The following is a 13,970-nucleotide window of genomic DNA, read 5'->3' as shown; positions in this document are numbered from 1 at the left end:
TAGTAAAATATTTTACTTATATAATTATAAAGATATCAATATAATTTTTTAAAATATCAAGATCCTAATTATTAAGCACGAGAAGTAAAAGCTATAAAAAGAATATAATCGTTTGGTTATTTCTAAGCATGAGATAGGTTCTTGCCTTCTTTATTCTTGAATCCTCTGTAGGAAGAAGCATACGTTTGATGGATTGACGAATACCTCTCTGGAACAGAGGGCCAGATATCGAACATCATGTCAAGGCACTCGTTGACTGTGTCTTATCATAGCCGTGTTCTCCCTGCTCGAGTCTTGCACACCGCATCCATACAGCACGCAGAAAGCTTGAACGCTTACGATGAAGAAGAGCAAAAGAACAGCTAACAACACGAGACACTCCCAGGAAGCAGCCGCATAATTCTTCATGAACCTCCTCGTCCTCACTCTCCATCTACTGCTGTGATAGCTATTCACCTCTTCGATCACCCTGTCCAAAGCTCGAACCCTGGTGAGCCTCACCGATCTGGTCATGCTGTTCCACAGCTCCGCCACTTCCTCGTCGCTCTTCAAATGGTTTAGCACCACTCCCGCCTCCCTCAACAGCTTGGCATCCTCTGCCGTGTCTATGATTCCATTCATCAGCTCAACGTACCTCGAGAATATCAGTGGTCGAGACCCGATCGACGCCTCGTACGCCACCAGGTTTCTCAATACTACTTCAGCGTTTACGTCCAGGCTGATGGTTGGCAGATGAAGCGTTGCAGTCTTGGCGTCGAACTCGATAGCCGATATGTCCCCGTTCATGGCAGAGAATTTTACGCCTGCTTTTGTTAGTTCGGTCACAGAAGGAATTGCGATCTCTTCCAGCAATGGCGTTGTGCTTCTGTCATGGGTTGAGATTCCACGAGCTGGTTCGGAATTTTGATCCTTTTGGGAGGAGAGGAGTTGCTCGACTGGGTGTGCGATGATTGACAGTGCTGGAATGCTCTTGATCGTTCTCCATGGGATCGTCACCAAAAATTTTACTACTGCTGAGACTAAGGCTCTACCTCGGTTGAAGATGAAGGCTGCGATTGCTCTGAGGAAGAATTTTATTCTGACGCAAACCTGGGGCTCTCGTTCGGTTTCTTCATCTCCTTCGACGGTCTCGAAAAGCTCTTCTGGATTTGGTGCAACCGTATGGTAAAGGAGCTCAAGCAGGTGGGCGTGTTGTCCGGCATCGATCCATGGGGAGATGTCTAACGTCTTGAATGGAGAAACTTCGATCAAGAACCCGATCAGCATGGAAGAAGAAATCTGAGCAGCGATTTGTGACGACGAACACTGCATCTCCAAGGCCTTCTGTAGCAAGAAGAGCGGGATTTGATTCTCTAACATCAGAGCATCGCAGAGTAGCATGTTGTATGCAGATGTCCTCCGATCTAAGCCCACCAAGTGAGACATTCGTGAAGGAGCTCTCCCCACCATCTTGCCTTTGCTGGTGACAATGATTTGGAGGAATTCAAGCAAGAAAGACATGTCTAATGCCATCATCCATGCCAAAGTCTCCCCATTGAACTTGAGGTACCTGCAAGTGATCGAGTTACCAGAGATTGGCTTCCTATCACATGATATCAAACAATGACGTGAGATCTACCTGTGATAATGAGCGCGAATTGGAAGCTCGAGCTTGATGAACAGAGCGACGACGTCCAGGAACTTAACACCTGGTAGCCGGCTCTGCATTCTTCTCGCTGCGGCAAGCTTGTATCGCTCCATATCATGAAGTTCCTCGCGATGACGGTGGTAAGGACCCAACGCGAGGATTTGAGGAATGTAGGCATCCGGTTTGCTGCAGAGCAACGCCTTTGGAACGTCAGAGATGGAGGCAGGACGGTCATCATCGTCGCTCTCGAGCTCCTCCTCGAGAACTCGCCGGATCCTGCTCACCCATTGGACCTCATCAAACTGATGAATCTGGTGAGGAGGCATGGAGGAAAGGAAACAGATCCACTTGTTGGCGTAGCAGTGATCGAGAACAGTTCTCAATCAAAGGTAGGAGATAAGAACTAGAAAAAGGTTGCTCGGAGAGAATGGAAACTGCACGTAGTTTAGCGTTACTAATTCACATAGTTAGACACTTAACCCAAAGAATTATTATTTTATGTTACACTTAACCTAGTTGAACATAATGTTGATTAACATTGCTGATAATAATTTACTCTGTATAAGATATTGCATTAGCTACAATTTATCCTTTTTCATTTGTTTTTAAGGATTTGATCTTAATTTCCGTTTAATATTCTTCAATGTAAATATGAAATTAATAGAACATTATAGGCACTGAGATAGTTACTGGTTGGAAATACTTCCCAACCCCATATATATATATATATATATACCCACCGTACCAGGAGATTAGCTTTCTCCAATCACAAGGCGGGTGAGAGGGCGGGTACAAAAATCATGTTGCCTAAGAAAAACCTCAGCGTCCCTCTATCCAACCCCCGAACTCGCCACCAGCGACAGGGTTTCGAAACGGCGAAGGAGCTGAAGGAGGCGCTCCTAAAACCCCAGTGAGTCCTCCTCTTCGATAAAGCCCTCGAGTTCCCAGGAAGCTTCTTCGATCCGCGCTTTCTCTTTGTTTTCCTAATCTGATTCAGTGTTCGGCCATACCCACAAATTCGAGGGGAGATGATGCTGGCGAACGGGCCGATTGGTGTCCTCAATTCGGTCACTTACTGGGTTCTTCCGGAAAATTCCCACTCGAATCTTTCTTCCTCCCATGGGCGGCTTCCGGTTCCTCAGAAGCCCCTGTTCGGTAGAGCTTTGAGTCTTCGGCTGGCAAAGAACTGGAATTTTGATGCGGGAAGCACCAAATGCCGACTTTGTTGTGCTCTGGCAAGCGAAGAGGACGGGAGCGGTTCAGTCGCCAGTCGATTTATCGAGAAGGAACTCAAGTTTAGCCCCGCTTTCAGCGATTATGTGAAGGTCTTGGAGTCTGTGCGGGTGGATAGGAGTAAGGATTCAGGCGGAGATGAAGATAGGTATGGCTCGAAGCAGACATCAATTGCTAAGGGGAAATCGTTCAGGATGAAGAGGCAATTGCATGGTAGCAAAGATGACGATTGCGAGGAGGGGGCAAATGTGGAGGAAAACGGCTTGAGGCGTGAAATGATTGATCATCGAAGAAGGAATAAGGATTTGAAGGGTGGAGCAGGATTGACAAGGAACAAAAGTGATGATGGATGGGCTCTGATTGAAGGGCTGTTGGAGAAAGGATCTGCAAGAAGAAATGGTGATATGGGTAAAGGTAAACCAGAAAAGAACAAGTACGGATCTGCAAGAAGAAATGGTGATACGGGTAAAGGTAAACCAGAAAAGAACAAGTACCGTAGTAATTCAAAAACTCTGAGAAAATTTGACTCGCAAAGCAATGTTAATGATGTTGGAGAAAATCTGGATAATGGCCATCTTGAGAATGGAAAGGTGAGATACGCTGGAAGACTAAAGGATATGCAGCAGAACGAACGGAAGGCAGCATGGGTTGATAAACTTGAAACTTTCAAGGGAAATAATGCCAAAATGGAGAGAAGCAATTCTCGTTCTTTGGGGAGAAAATTTTGTCATGGGCATGCTATGATTGCACATGGAAACCACACAAAATCAAACAGTAGACAGTCGGATGACAACAATTTCAGTGGAGACATTGCTGGCGATCAAATTGGTCATATTAATGACAATCATTCTTACAGGAGCAAAGAGAAAAAGAAGATGCACGAGTACGAAACTATTAATTGTAGAGAAAGGGTATATTCTATTGGGAGTAGTGTCCAAAGAAAGTCAAGGGAGCCTGCATTTACAAAAGAAGCACTAAAAGCTAACAGCTCTTTTGAGAATAATACGAGCAAGAAGAGTTTTGGTTATGACCTTGATAAAAATAATATTGAAGATGAAAGCCATTTGAAGATGGATCATGGAGAGAGACAGACCAGCTCGAGAAGAAGCAGAATAGAGTTTGAGTTCAAGGATGATTTTGATGAGCAGAATATACGTGTAAACAAATTGGTAGGAAAACAGACGAATCACGTAGACCACTCTGTGAAGCAGAATCAGTTTGCTTCTTTCAAGATATCCAATGAACAAGATAGAAATAAATGGCATGTTGGCATGCATAATAATAATTATGGAGCTACTAAGATACGTGGTAAAGTTAATATGGATTCTAATAATATAATTGGAGATGTTGACGGCTATGATTTTGAGGACAGAGCTGCATTCAAAACTTTTGAGGAATTCACTGATGTCAGAAACAGGCCACGGGTTTTGCGGATGGAAATGGAAGAGAGAATAGAGAAGCTAGCAAAGCAGTAAGCACTGAAATTTTGGTTTAGCTTTTACCTGTTACATAATGCCCTTTATTTGATGCAAAGTACCAGTTGAAAGTCGTAGATGTTGCTAGATATCTGGTGTATAATTCGTTGTGTTAAATATCCTTTTTCACTGTCATAAGAAAGATATTTGCAGCTAATTTTATCAGTAATTAGAATTCTCCAATACTGGACATTTGTAGTTAACAAGTTACTTATGTCAGTTCCTCAATGGAATTTGCACTACGCTTGATGCTGCATTTTGCAATTTTCTGTAGAATTCAGATCCTTAGACTAGCAACAGTCACTCTAGTCATGAAATGTGTTGAGGGTCCAAAATTTGCAAGTCGTCTCTTGTGAACCGTCTTAGAGAGGCAGCTGTGTGTAAGATACATATTTGTGGGTTAGAAACTTATCCGACATTAAGGATAGTTTTTTTATCCTTTCTGGTTTCTAAGGCTTTTGATAACTCGTATTCTAACGTTTTTCTTGCATTAGTAATAGTAGGATATCAATATCCTCATTTATTAATAATTAAAATGTATTGTCCTATGTCCATCTTATGTCACTGATGCATCTGACACCTGCTATGCATTTTAGTCTGATTCATGTATGTTATTTGTGCAAAGTACCAGTAACTTTCTTACTAATACGATAAGTTCCAGTAGTTTTATCAGCTTGAGCTACTTCAGCAACACCTCATGGTTGATGGATTTTAATTCTAAATGTATCATCATGATCTCTAGTTCTAGTGTTTGCAAAATATTTCTTTAACAAATACCATAATGATGCAAGAGAACCTCTTTCCATGACTACCCTCAAAATAATGTTTATCTGGGTATTATGTTAAATATGAGGACCAAACAAGTGAAAGGTACCCAGCCTCACAGAATAGATGCACATGATACTTTTCTTGCATAATATGTTATACATTTAATGTATAGGATGCTAAATTGCTTTGATTTGTGATAACTATAATCTCATGCAGTTGTCTCCAGCAAGGTTCTGCATTTAACATAAAAGACGCTAACCAATGTTGCACATGCCAACTAGATAGCACTCTTGCACATCATTCTGGGTCATATATGCATATCTAGCTGTTGTGTATGAGCATGGTTTGTAATGGGCACCTATATACAACAATGCTTGGGGCATACCAGCTGGTGTAGGATAGCACTTCTTGTACGGGATTGTCTTGGTCTTCAATATACTACTGAGTGCTGAATAATCATAAAATGCACAAAATCTTGAAACATATAGTTCCTTGTTTAAAACAACTCCCACTAAGCTTTGTCCTGCTGAGGTGCACCTTTTCTTGTTCCTGTTTTGTAATGCCTGCTGATTTTAGCTGTGAGTATTTATCATCAATCAATGCTTACTCAAAGATTTCACTTCTATGGTTTGTTATCACAGGTTGAATGCAACTGATATAAATATGCCTCAGTGGAAATTTTCTAAAATCATACACAGTGCCAAGATCAAATTCACAGATCACTCCATTTTGAGGATCGTTCAGATATTGGGTGCACTGGGGAACTGGAAAAGAGTATTACAAGTTGTTGAATGGCTTCAGTCCCATGCGAGATTTGAGTCCTACAAGAGCAGGTGTACAAAACTATCCTTCTTATGATAGTTTTAATGGTCATTAAAATTTGATGTTTATGATGTAAGGTTACATTTTCTTTTTCCTTGAAAATTTTCATTATTCATGATGCAAATTCTGTTTTGATACCTTTTTATTTTTGAGCTGCTAAGTTGCAGCAGAAGAATTTCTTTTTGTATCTGTTAGTTACCAGCCTTTGTTATGCAGATATATCTATACAACTGTCCTTGATGTACTTGGGAAGGCAAAGAGACCTATTGAAGCACTCAACATATTCTATACCATGCGTGTAATGATCTCAGCTTCGTAATATTTTCATTGTAGTTCTCCTAGTATCATTTTAGAGTTGCAACAATAATGAATAAATGTCAACTATTTGCAGCAAGGGTTATCTTCATACCCAGATCTTGCAGCTTACCGTTGTATTGCTGTCACACTCGGTCAAGCAGGCCTTATGAAGGAACTATTTGATGTGATTGATTGCATGCGAGCTGTTCCCGAGAAGAAGTTCAACTTGGGCCCTCTTCAGAAATGGGATCCACGGATAGAACCAGACCTAATTGTCTTCAATGCGGTGAGTACCCTGGAACTTAGGAAAAGAGATTTTGATTCTCTAGAAGTTCCAGGTGTATGTCTGCAGTAAGTCTGCAGTTTGTTCTGTTTGATTTTGGCTAAAAGATAATATCATAATAACTGCATGTCTTTCATAATTGTAGGTTTTGAATGCTTGTGTTCAGAAGAAGCAATGGGAAGGAGCATTCTGGGTTTTACAACAGTTGAAACAACAGGGTGTAAAGCCTTCAAATACTACATATGGCCTTGTCATGGAGGTATGGTCTCTCTTGTATGGCCTTGATCCTTATCTTAAGGTTCTGATGGATGGATTTGTCTTCTATGAATAACTTGTCTAGACTGTCAGAGGCACAAAGAAACTAGTGCTTGAAAGGCTTGTTATTGTATTATATGATGCTCAATTTAACAGTAACAAACTAAAACATGAGCAAGGTCATAGATCATGTTTTATGAGCATATGCCATCTTTTTTGGTTTTTTCTTTCAAATTCTCCACATGTATTTAGCTCTAAAGTATGAACCTTTTTAAAATGCTTTTATTTCTGTCACCGGATATGGATGTTCATGCAATCGCTTCTGATTCACAAGCTGGATTCTGGACTTCCTATATCTCCATTATTTTGTTTTGCCATGCTTCTTTCTTAAGGTATTCATCAAATTGGAGCATTAAAATTTAAAATATTCTTAATCATAATGCTATTAGTGGAATGTTTTAAAATTCCACATTTTCCACCTAATCATAATACTATTCATGATACCAGCTTTTCTGTATTATAGTTTGTTGTAAAATATATTCTTTTGTTGTATAAAGGTTAAATACGCCTTGACCAACAATTTCCCACTTGTTGTTGCCCTCCTGGTTATTAAACCCGAAGCCTATCACTATAATATTGTGATATAGTCTTTATCTACTAGATGTTTATATCTTAAAATATATATTGGAGACTCTGAAATTAGTTACTGCCAATCTGCCTTTTCCATCCATTTTAGTTAATACCAATAATTTTTTTCTTTAATGAAGTACCTCTTGATTTAAATTCTTTGTTACTGGTTATAAACAGGTAATGCTGGCATGTGGCAAGTACAACCTAGTATATGAGTTTTTTAGGAAAGTTGAAAAGAAATCTATTCCTGGAGCTTTGAATTACAGAGGTACTAGGAGGATATTACACTTCTGTTGCCTAGATTTGATTGCTGATTGCTCATTTTTCTTTCACATTTTTATACATTCTCTTTATTGCCTAGAATTAAATACTGATCAGTGGTCGCTGTTACTTTGGTCACAGTTCTTGTACAAGCTCTATGGAGAGAAGGTAAAATAGATGAGGCTGTACTAGCAGTCAAAGATATGGAAAGACGTGGAATTGTAGGCACAGCAAGTCTCTATTATGACCTAGCCCGCTGTCTCTGCAGCACAGGGAGGTGCCAAGAAGCCCTGCTCCAGGTTTTTGTCACCGAGTCATTTTTGTACTGATGATACCCTACACCTATTTTAATCTAGTATTTAGACCTTTCTCTATTCATAAAACAATAGTTTCATGTAAATGCAAAGAAACAATGACAAAACAATTTGAGCATATATATATATATATATATATATATATATATATATATATATGTGTGTGTGTGTGTGTGTGTGTGTGTGTGTGTGTGTGTGTGTGTATTGCAGAACAGTTTTGACCATTTAGATTTCTTTTTGCAGATAGACAAAATATGCAAGGTCGCAAAGAAGCCTTTGGTTGTAACGTATACTGGACTTATTAAGGCCTGTCTAGACTCTGGAAGCATTGAGAACGGAGCATTTGTCTTTAACCAAATGCATAAATTTTGTTCACCAAATATTGTGACTTATAACATAATGCTTAAGTCATATTTAAATCATGGAATGTTTGAGGAAGCAAAGGATCTATTTCAGAAAATATTGGATGGCAGCCATCAAATTGCTAATAGAGGTGATCTGAGTCAAAAGGTTGTTCCTGATAAATTTACATTCAATACCATGATTGAGGCTTGTGCTCAAACACAGAAGTGGGATGATTTTGAGAGTGCTTATGGACAAATGTTAAATCACGGGTATCACTTTGACACAAGAAGACATTTGCGTATGGTGTTTGATGCTTTCAGGGCTGGAAAGGTAATTTTTTAGGGGCATTCAATTTATTTTTCTCTTTAACAATTATTTGGCTGTCTAATTTGGATCTTTGAAAGTTCTCTAGTAGTCTCAACTAAAATGTCACTCAGAATGTGATTATTTTATTAGCAAAGATCTCCATGTTCATAGGTACCAACATTAGTCTTCATGAAGCATTCATGAGTGCCAGTTGCTTCACAAGTTACCTTGTTTAGTTCTCATGATGGTATCAACTGCCATGACATTTACAACTAGGCCACAGTATGTGCCTAGCAGCCTGACGAAGAAGCTATATGAAGGCTGCATTTGGACCTGCTGCTCATCACCTGGTTTCACCCCGCTAATCCATTTTTCCATAGGACCTTTCCTCTTTGTTCATTACTATGTGATTTGTTCCTCTCATCTGCAAAATCAGTTCTAAACTTTCGCTGACAACTATTCGTTGTCCAATTATCGACTTGAGCCTTTTCTATACCAAGTTTTTTGCTACTTCTAAAACTTGTTGGACATTATCAAATGCTTCAGAATTTTTTTTCTGTTATAATTCAGGTACAGGTACTGGAGTCAACATGGAAGCACTTGGTTCGTTTTGGTAGGGTGCCACCTCCTCCTATTATCAAGGAAAGGTTTTGCATAAAACTAGTGGAAGATGACCCTGTAGCTGCTATCGCCTGCATAGACATCCATCAGGAGATTGACATTCTTGCGTTTTCCGAGAGGTCATGGTTAAAATTACTTAATGACAATGTGCATCGCTTTAAGAGTGGCATTATGTTAAGATTGGCCATTGAATTGGAGACCTTCATAGCTCGAACTTCAGAGTCGCTCCCAGTATATGAAAATCTGAGAAAAGCTTGCGAACAGTTTGTTGCCCATGCAAATATTATGCCAAGCTTGCCTGATCATCTGGAAGAGTCACATAACTCATAATCAAAGCTTTCAAGGAAGATACGTAGCTATCGTCTTCTCTTTTCTTAGTGAATGTGATTCTTTGTGTTACATCAGATCATCGATGATCAACAAGTGGAAATCGAGGAAAGAGCAGTGCTGTCATTATTTATTTGCTCGACAAATGTAAGTAATCTTGATAGCAGTGTGATTTTGATTATCAACCAACAGAACGGAAGATGTTTAGGTGAGTCTGTTCATTAATCATGAGTATTGTTTATTGTTAGCTCAACAACGTCTGCAGTCAGTATTTAATAATCAGCGCAGGAGTTCTGAAGATAATATCCTTTTAGAACGAGTTTCTGCCGCTTAATCAGGGTATATTCACCAAAGTAGCAAAGCAGTCTGGTGTGCAACTTGGGTAGTAAATGTGAATTTGCACAGCAGGAGTGATCCAATATGTGTTGTGATTTTGATGTAATGCTAATCTCAAGTTATAAGTTTCTCTTCGGAAGATAACACATTTATCTTCCCTATAAAGGCACCTAATATTCTTCTGCTGCCACCTGAAAGATTGTGAAGGTTCAGCCTTACTCCATGAGATTTCTCAGAATCTACATGTACGAAAACATCAGTAATTTCAGATCAAAATTCCATCAGCTGTGTCTTGGCAGCTCCAATGATTTGATTGGGTTATGTATGTTGCCTGCAATGTTGTTTCCACAGACTGAAGTTCCAGAAAGTCCTCACAGGGAGTGATACTGAGTTCAGCATGAGATTGAGCTAATTGAGTCTCGACTTCATCTATCAAGTCCATTATCAGCTAAATTTCTCATGTGGATTTTGTATTACAAGTAAACTGTTTGTCATCTCATCTTCATGGGATGGTGCAATAAGTTTTCTCGGTGACTGTGACGTCCTCTAAATAGAAAGAACATCTTCACAGCTGGCTACAGTACGTGGCTGCGTGAGCCCAAATTGGTGGGGCCAAATGGCCATTGATTACAGATTGGTCATATTGCACGAAGCCCAAATGTAACCACATGTGAAAGTTCATTGATTATATATATATATATATATATATATATATATATATAAGCTTTATTGATGGTATCTAAAAGAAACCATCTTATTGGCATCCCCACAAATAATCTGAATTCCTGTGTGGATCTGATTTTTTGTTGACTGTAATACGAGCGGTCAACTAATTAATTACATGATTTCTTTGTTTTTAAGACATGAGATATCCTTATAATCATCCATAGAAGATGTTAAGTATATAATATCCCTAATAATATTTAAAATTTTCTAGTGAACTCAGATATCAACCATCATCTTTGTGTACGAAAACACTTCGCAAAAGTAAGACGCAGACCCTCCAAAATCATGTTTGTCTCACAACAAAGCATCCTCACGTCTAAATAAATCTAATATCATCATCATCATCTAAATAATGATTTCAAGAAATTTAATTTGATCCCTGGCTTGTGATTTTTCCCATTTAATAGAGTAAGAAGAACAGAACCTAACAACTCTTCCCTCGAGTTCTATCAATTTCGTCACTAAATGCAAGTAGGAAACGACAGTCACACAGCTTATAAAGCTCCTCATCTCGGAACCTCCCTCACAAAGAAAACACCGAATTGACTGACCCACCACAACACCCATCCATTAAGCAAACGAACGAGGAGATGAGTTTTGAGGAATCCAAGGCGATGCATGCACATTATTGGCTCCGTCCAACGAGTCATCGCCCACTGTTGTCGTGTGAGGAGGAGGCATCGTTGCAGCGGCGGTAAAGGTGACGGCTACGGTGGTGCAATGATTCCGTGACCTGTGACGATGACGTGCACCAAATTCTTCCAGTTCCCACGCTATATTATATCGTCAAGCACTGTCCTTCGGCGTCAGGAGTTGGTGTCTTCTCATTGTTCTCTATGATGAGTGGGGACGGAGACCGATCGGTCCATTATTACTAGCTTGCTTGATTGATTGTTCGGTTGACATTCACAGTGCTAAGAAATCGAAATCGCCACCTCCTCTTATTTTGTCGTGTTAATGAAAACAAAAGGTCGGTAGGTATTATATAATATTAATAAGATAAATTTTTATTTTTATTACTTTTCTCGAAAAACATCTTTATATTTTCTAAAAAAATAATGGTATAATTTTATTTAATATTTGAAATATCTCAATCATATATATTTTTTCTTTTCTTTTTATCGACAAATGGATCAATAAATAGGATGAATCAATTCAGGTATAATATTTTTAATAATAAAAAAATATATAATATAATATAAAAAAAATATTATGTTACGATGTCTTTGTACCGATCTCACTAAAAACACTATAAAATAAAATAATAAAAAATACTATAAACATAATATTTTTGTAAATTTTATATAAAAATATTATGTTATAATATTTTTTGATATTATTCAAAACACTATAATATGGTATAAAAATATTGCAATTGGATTGGTTCATATATTAGGTGTTATAATATTTTTTTGATATTATTCAAAACACTATAATATGGTATAAAAATATTACAATTGGATTGGTTCATACAATAGGTGTAAAAAGGGGATGTTGTTAGGAAATTCTAAAAATAATGAATATTTTTTAATAAAAAAATAAAAAAAGAAAGGTTTTTTTAAACAAAAAATCACCCTTATTAATATAAGAATTATAATATCAATCATCCATCCAAAAATTATTACTTGACATAGAATCTTCCTCCCATATTATAGGTGAACAGAACATTCTAGAAAGCTTTGGAGTCCTCTTTCAATTCTAAATCATTCAAATTATCTTTTCCTTAAAAAAAATTATTTTATAAATTCCTTATGGAAAGTTCATGCTCTTCACAATCCTCATAAAGCTTGTAGCGAGGTTGAATCAGTGTCTCTTCTAGCAAATAATCAAAATCAAAATTTATCATATATATATATAAATATAAATATAAATTATGATATACTTGAGTGAATTTGAACTTAATATCTATTACTTATTCATTAATACATCAATCAATCTCCATATCTCAATATATATTGATTCAATTTACTTTTCATCGAACAAGCTCATGAATTTTTATATTAAAATTTGTGTTAGTAAATATATATCACATAATTTCATGTGGTATTTTAGGGAAGTTGGATATAAAAAAATAATAAAAGATAAGAATAATTATTGAAGAAGTTTTATCGAAGAAATGAAAAAGCTTAAATACATTAACATGTTCTTCAACAAAATAGAGAATTTTTCTCAATGAAATAAAGAAATTTTATCGAGAAAATCTTTTCTTTGAACCGAAGTTGATGATATGATACATTAAAATTAGAAACCTAAATAAAACGCTTTCAAATTGAAAGAATGGAATCTCATTGGGAAGAAGGATGAGTTTTAGGTGGGTGAGAGACCCAACAGCCCCCTAATCATCTCCTAGATATGATTAGGAGCTATAGCTCTCGGAATGAGGGTTTCAATCATGTCTTTGGCTCTTTGATTCTTTGGTTTACATTTATGGTTGGCATATGGTACACGAGACTCCATGTGATCTTCTCTCTAGTTTATGTGATGTTTGACTTTATATGTGTCTCTTATTCTTTGCATGTGGATAAATAAAGTAGGAGGAAGCATAAAAAAGAAGAATCAAAATAAAAAGTAGTTTCACTAATGGGACTACTAAATACTCTTTTGATGGTTTACAAGCCATTCACAGTTTTGATGCTAATATATAATTGCTGATAGAATAGAAACCATTCTATGCCAAATGCTTCCATTCTCCTCATCCCCTCCTCCTCCATTAACACCACTCAACACCTACCTACCTACCCTACTTAAAAGAGTGGATTAGATGGAACTTATTTACATTACTTGGGCAATCAATGAACTCCTCCACTTAGGCAATCCCATTTGGCTCCATGCTATATTTACATTACTTGTCAAACTTTAATGGCCACTACAAATTGAAAGGAAGTAGCAAGTGAAATTTATAATAATAATAATAATAATAACTTTGAACACCTATGCTTATAAATATATTAATCTTTGTGGATATCCTATTCTTTTATTGAGTTTGAATCTTGCATCTATCTACACCCATGCTTCTTTCTTGATATTAATTAAATCTTACGTAATAAAATAAAAGAAGAAAGTATATTACATCATCACTAAGCTTCCCAAACTTATAAGTATATCGATATTTTTTTATAAGTTTATCGTGGTGTTAGAGCATATCGTCGTGAGTTCGAAATATAATATTTAATTTATCATCATGGTATATTAATAAAATTATTTATTATAGTTATTCTCACTTAATGATACTCATTTGAAACTTATCTAATTAAAAAAATAATAATTTTGAGTAAAATGTTTACATGGAGGTAAAATTTTACAACATAAGAGATATAGAACTTGTGAGATTGAGAAAACTAAAA

The 13,970-nt window shown here is 37.2% G+C and overlaps 2 protein-coding genes across 2 annotated transcripts; one reads left to right on the top strand and one right to left on the bottom strand.

Annotated features, from left to right (window-relative positions):
- Positions 1-240: 240 nt before the first annotated feature.
- LOC103979559 (putative UPF0481 protein At3g02645) lies at positions 241-1,953 on the bottom strand. Its single transcript, XM_009395731.2, has 2 exons — positions 1,619-1,953; positions 241-1,549 (listed from the first exon to the last, which is right to left on the bottom strand). Exons 1-2 carry the CDS (start codon positions 1,951-1,953, stop codon positions 241-243), a joined length of 1,644 nt encoding a protein of 547 aa, XP_009394006.2.
- Positions 1,954-2,480: 527 nt separating this feature from the next.
- LOC103979019 (pentatricopeptide repeat-containing protein At1g30610, chloroplastic) lies at positions 2,481-10,208 on the top strand. The gene is made up of 9 exons (XM_009395012.3): positions 2,481-4,331; positions 5,745-5,936; positions 6,142-6,223; positions 6,317-6,508; positions 6,651-6,764; positions 7,568-7,658; positions 7,793-7,950; positions 8,209-8,640; positions 9,187-10,208. The coding sequence occupies exons 1-9, from the start codon at positions 2,656-2,658 to the stop codon at positions 9,565-9,567; spliced, it is 3,318 nt and encodes a 1,105-aa protein (XP_009393287.2). The 5' UTR covers positions 2,481-2,655; the 3' UTR covers positions 9,568-10,208.
- Positions 10,209-13,970: the final 3,762 nt, after the last annotated feature.

This window comes from Musa acuminata, chromosome BXJ2-3, assembly GCF_036884655.1.
Source record: "Musa acuminata AAA Group cultivar baxijiao chromosome BXJ2-3, Cavendish_Baxijiao_AAA, whole genome shotgun sequence".
In the NCBI taxonomy this organism is placed as follows: Eukaryota; Viridiplantae; Streptophyta; class Magnoliopsida; order Zingiberales; family Musaceae; genus Musa; species Musa acuminata.
This window is presented reverse-complemented; position numbering and strand designations above follow the sequence as displayed.

What these genes read in the sequence shown, in the direction of transcription:
- LOC103979019 (XM_009395012.3), top strand. Translation starts at nt 2,656, where the DNA reads ATGATGCTGGCGAACGGGCCGATTGGTGTCCTCAATTCGGTCACTTAC. An exon ending in CATATGGCCTTGTCATGGAG is followed by an intron (nt 6,765 to 7,567) that starts GTATGGTCTCTC and finishes GGTTATAAACAG; the next exon opens with GTAATGCTGGCATGTGGCAA. An exon ending in GCCAAGAAGCCCTGCTCCAG is followed by an intron (nt 7,951 to 8,208) that starts GTTTTTGTCACC and finishes TTCTTTTTGCAG; the next exon opens with ATAGACAAAATATGCAAGGT.
- LOC103979559 (XM_009395731.2), bottom strand. Translation starts at nt 1,953, where the DNA reads ATGCCTCCTCACCAGATTCATCAGTTTGATGAGGTCCAATGGGTGAGC. An exon ending in ATTCGCGCTCATTATCACAG is followed by an intron (nt 1,550 to 1,618) that starts GTAGATCTCACG and finishes GATCACTTGCAG; the next exon opens with GTACCTCAAGTTCAATGGGG.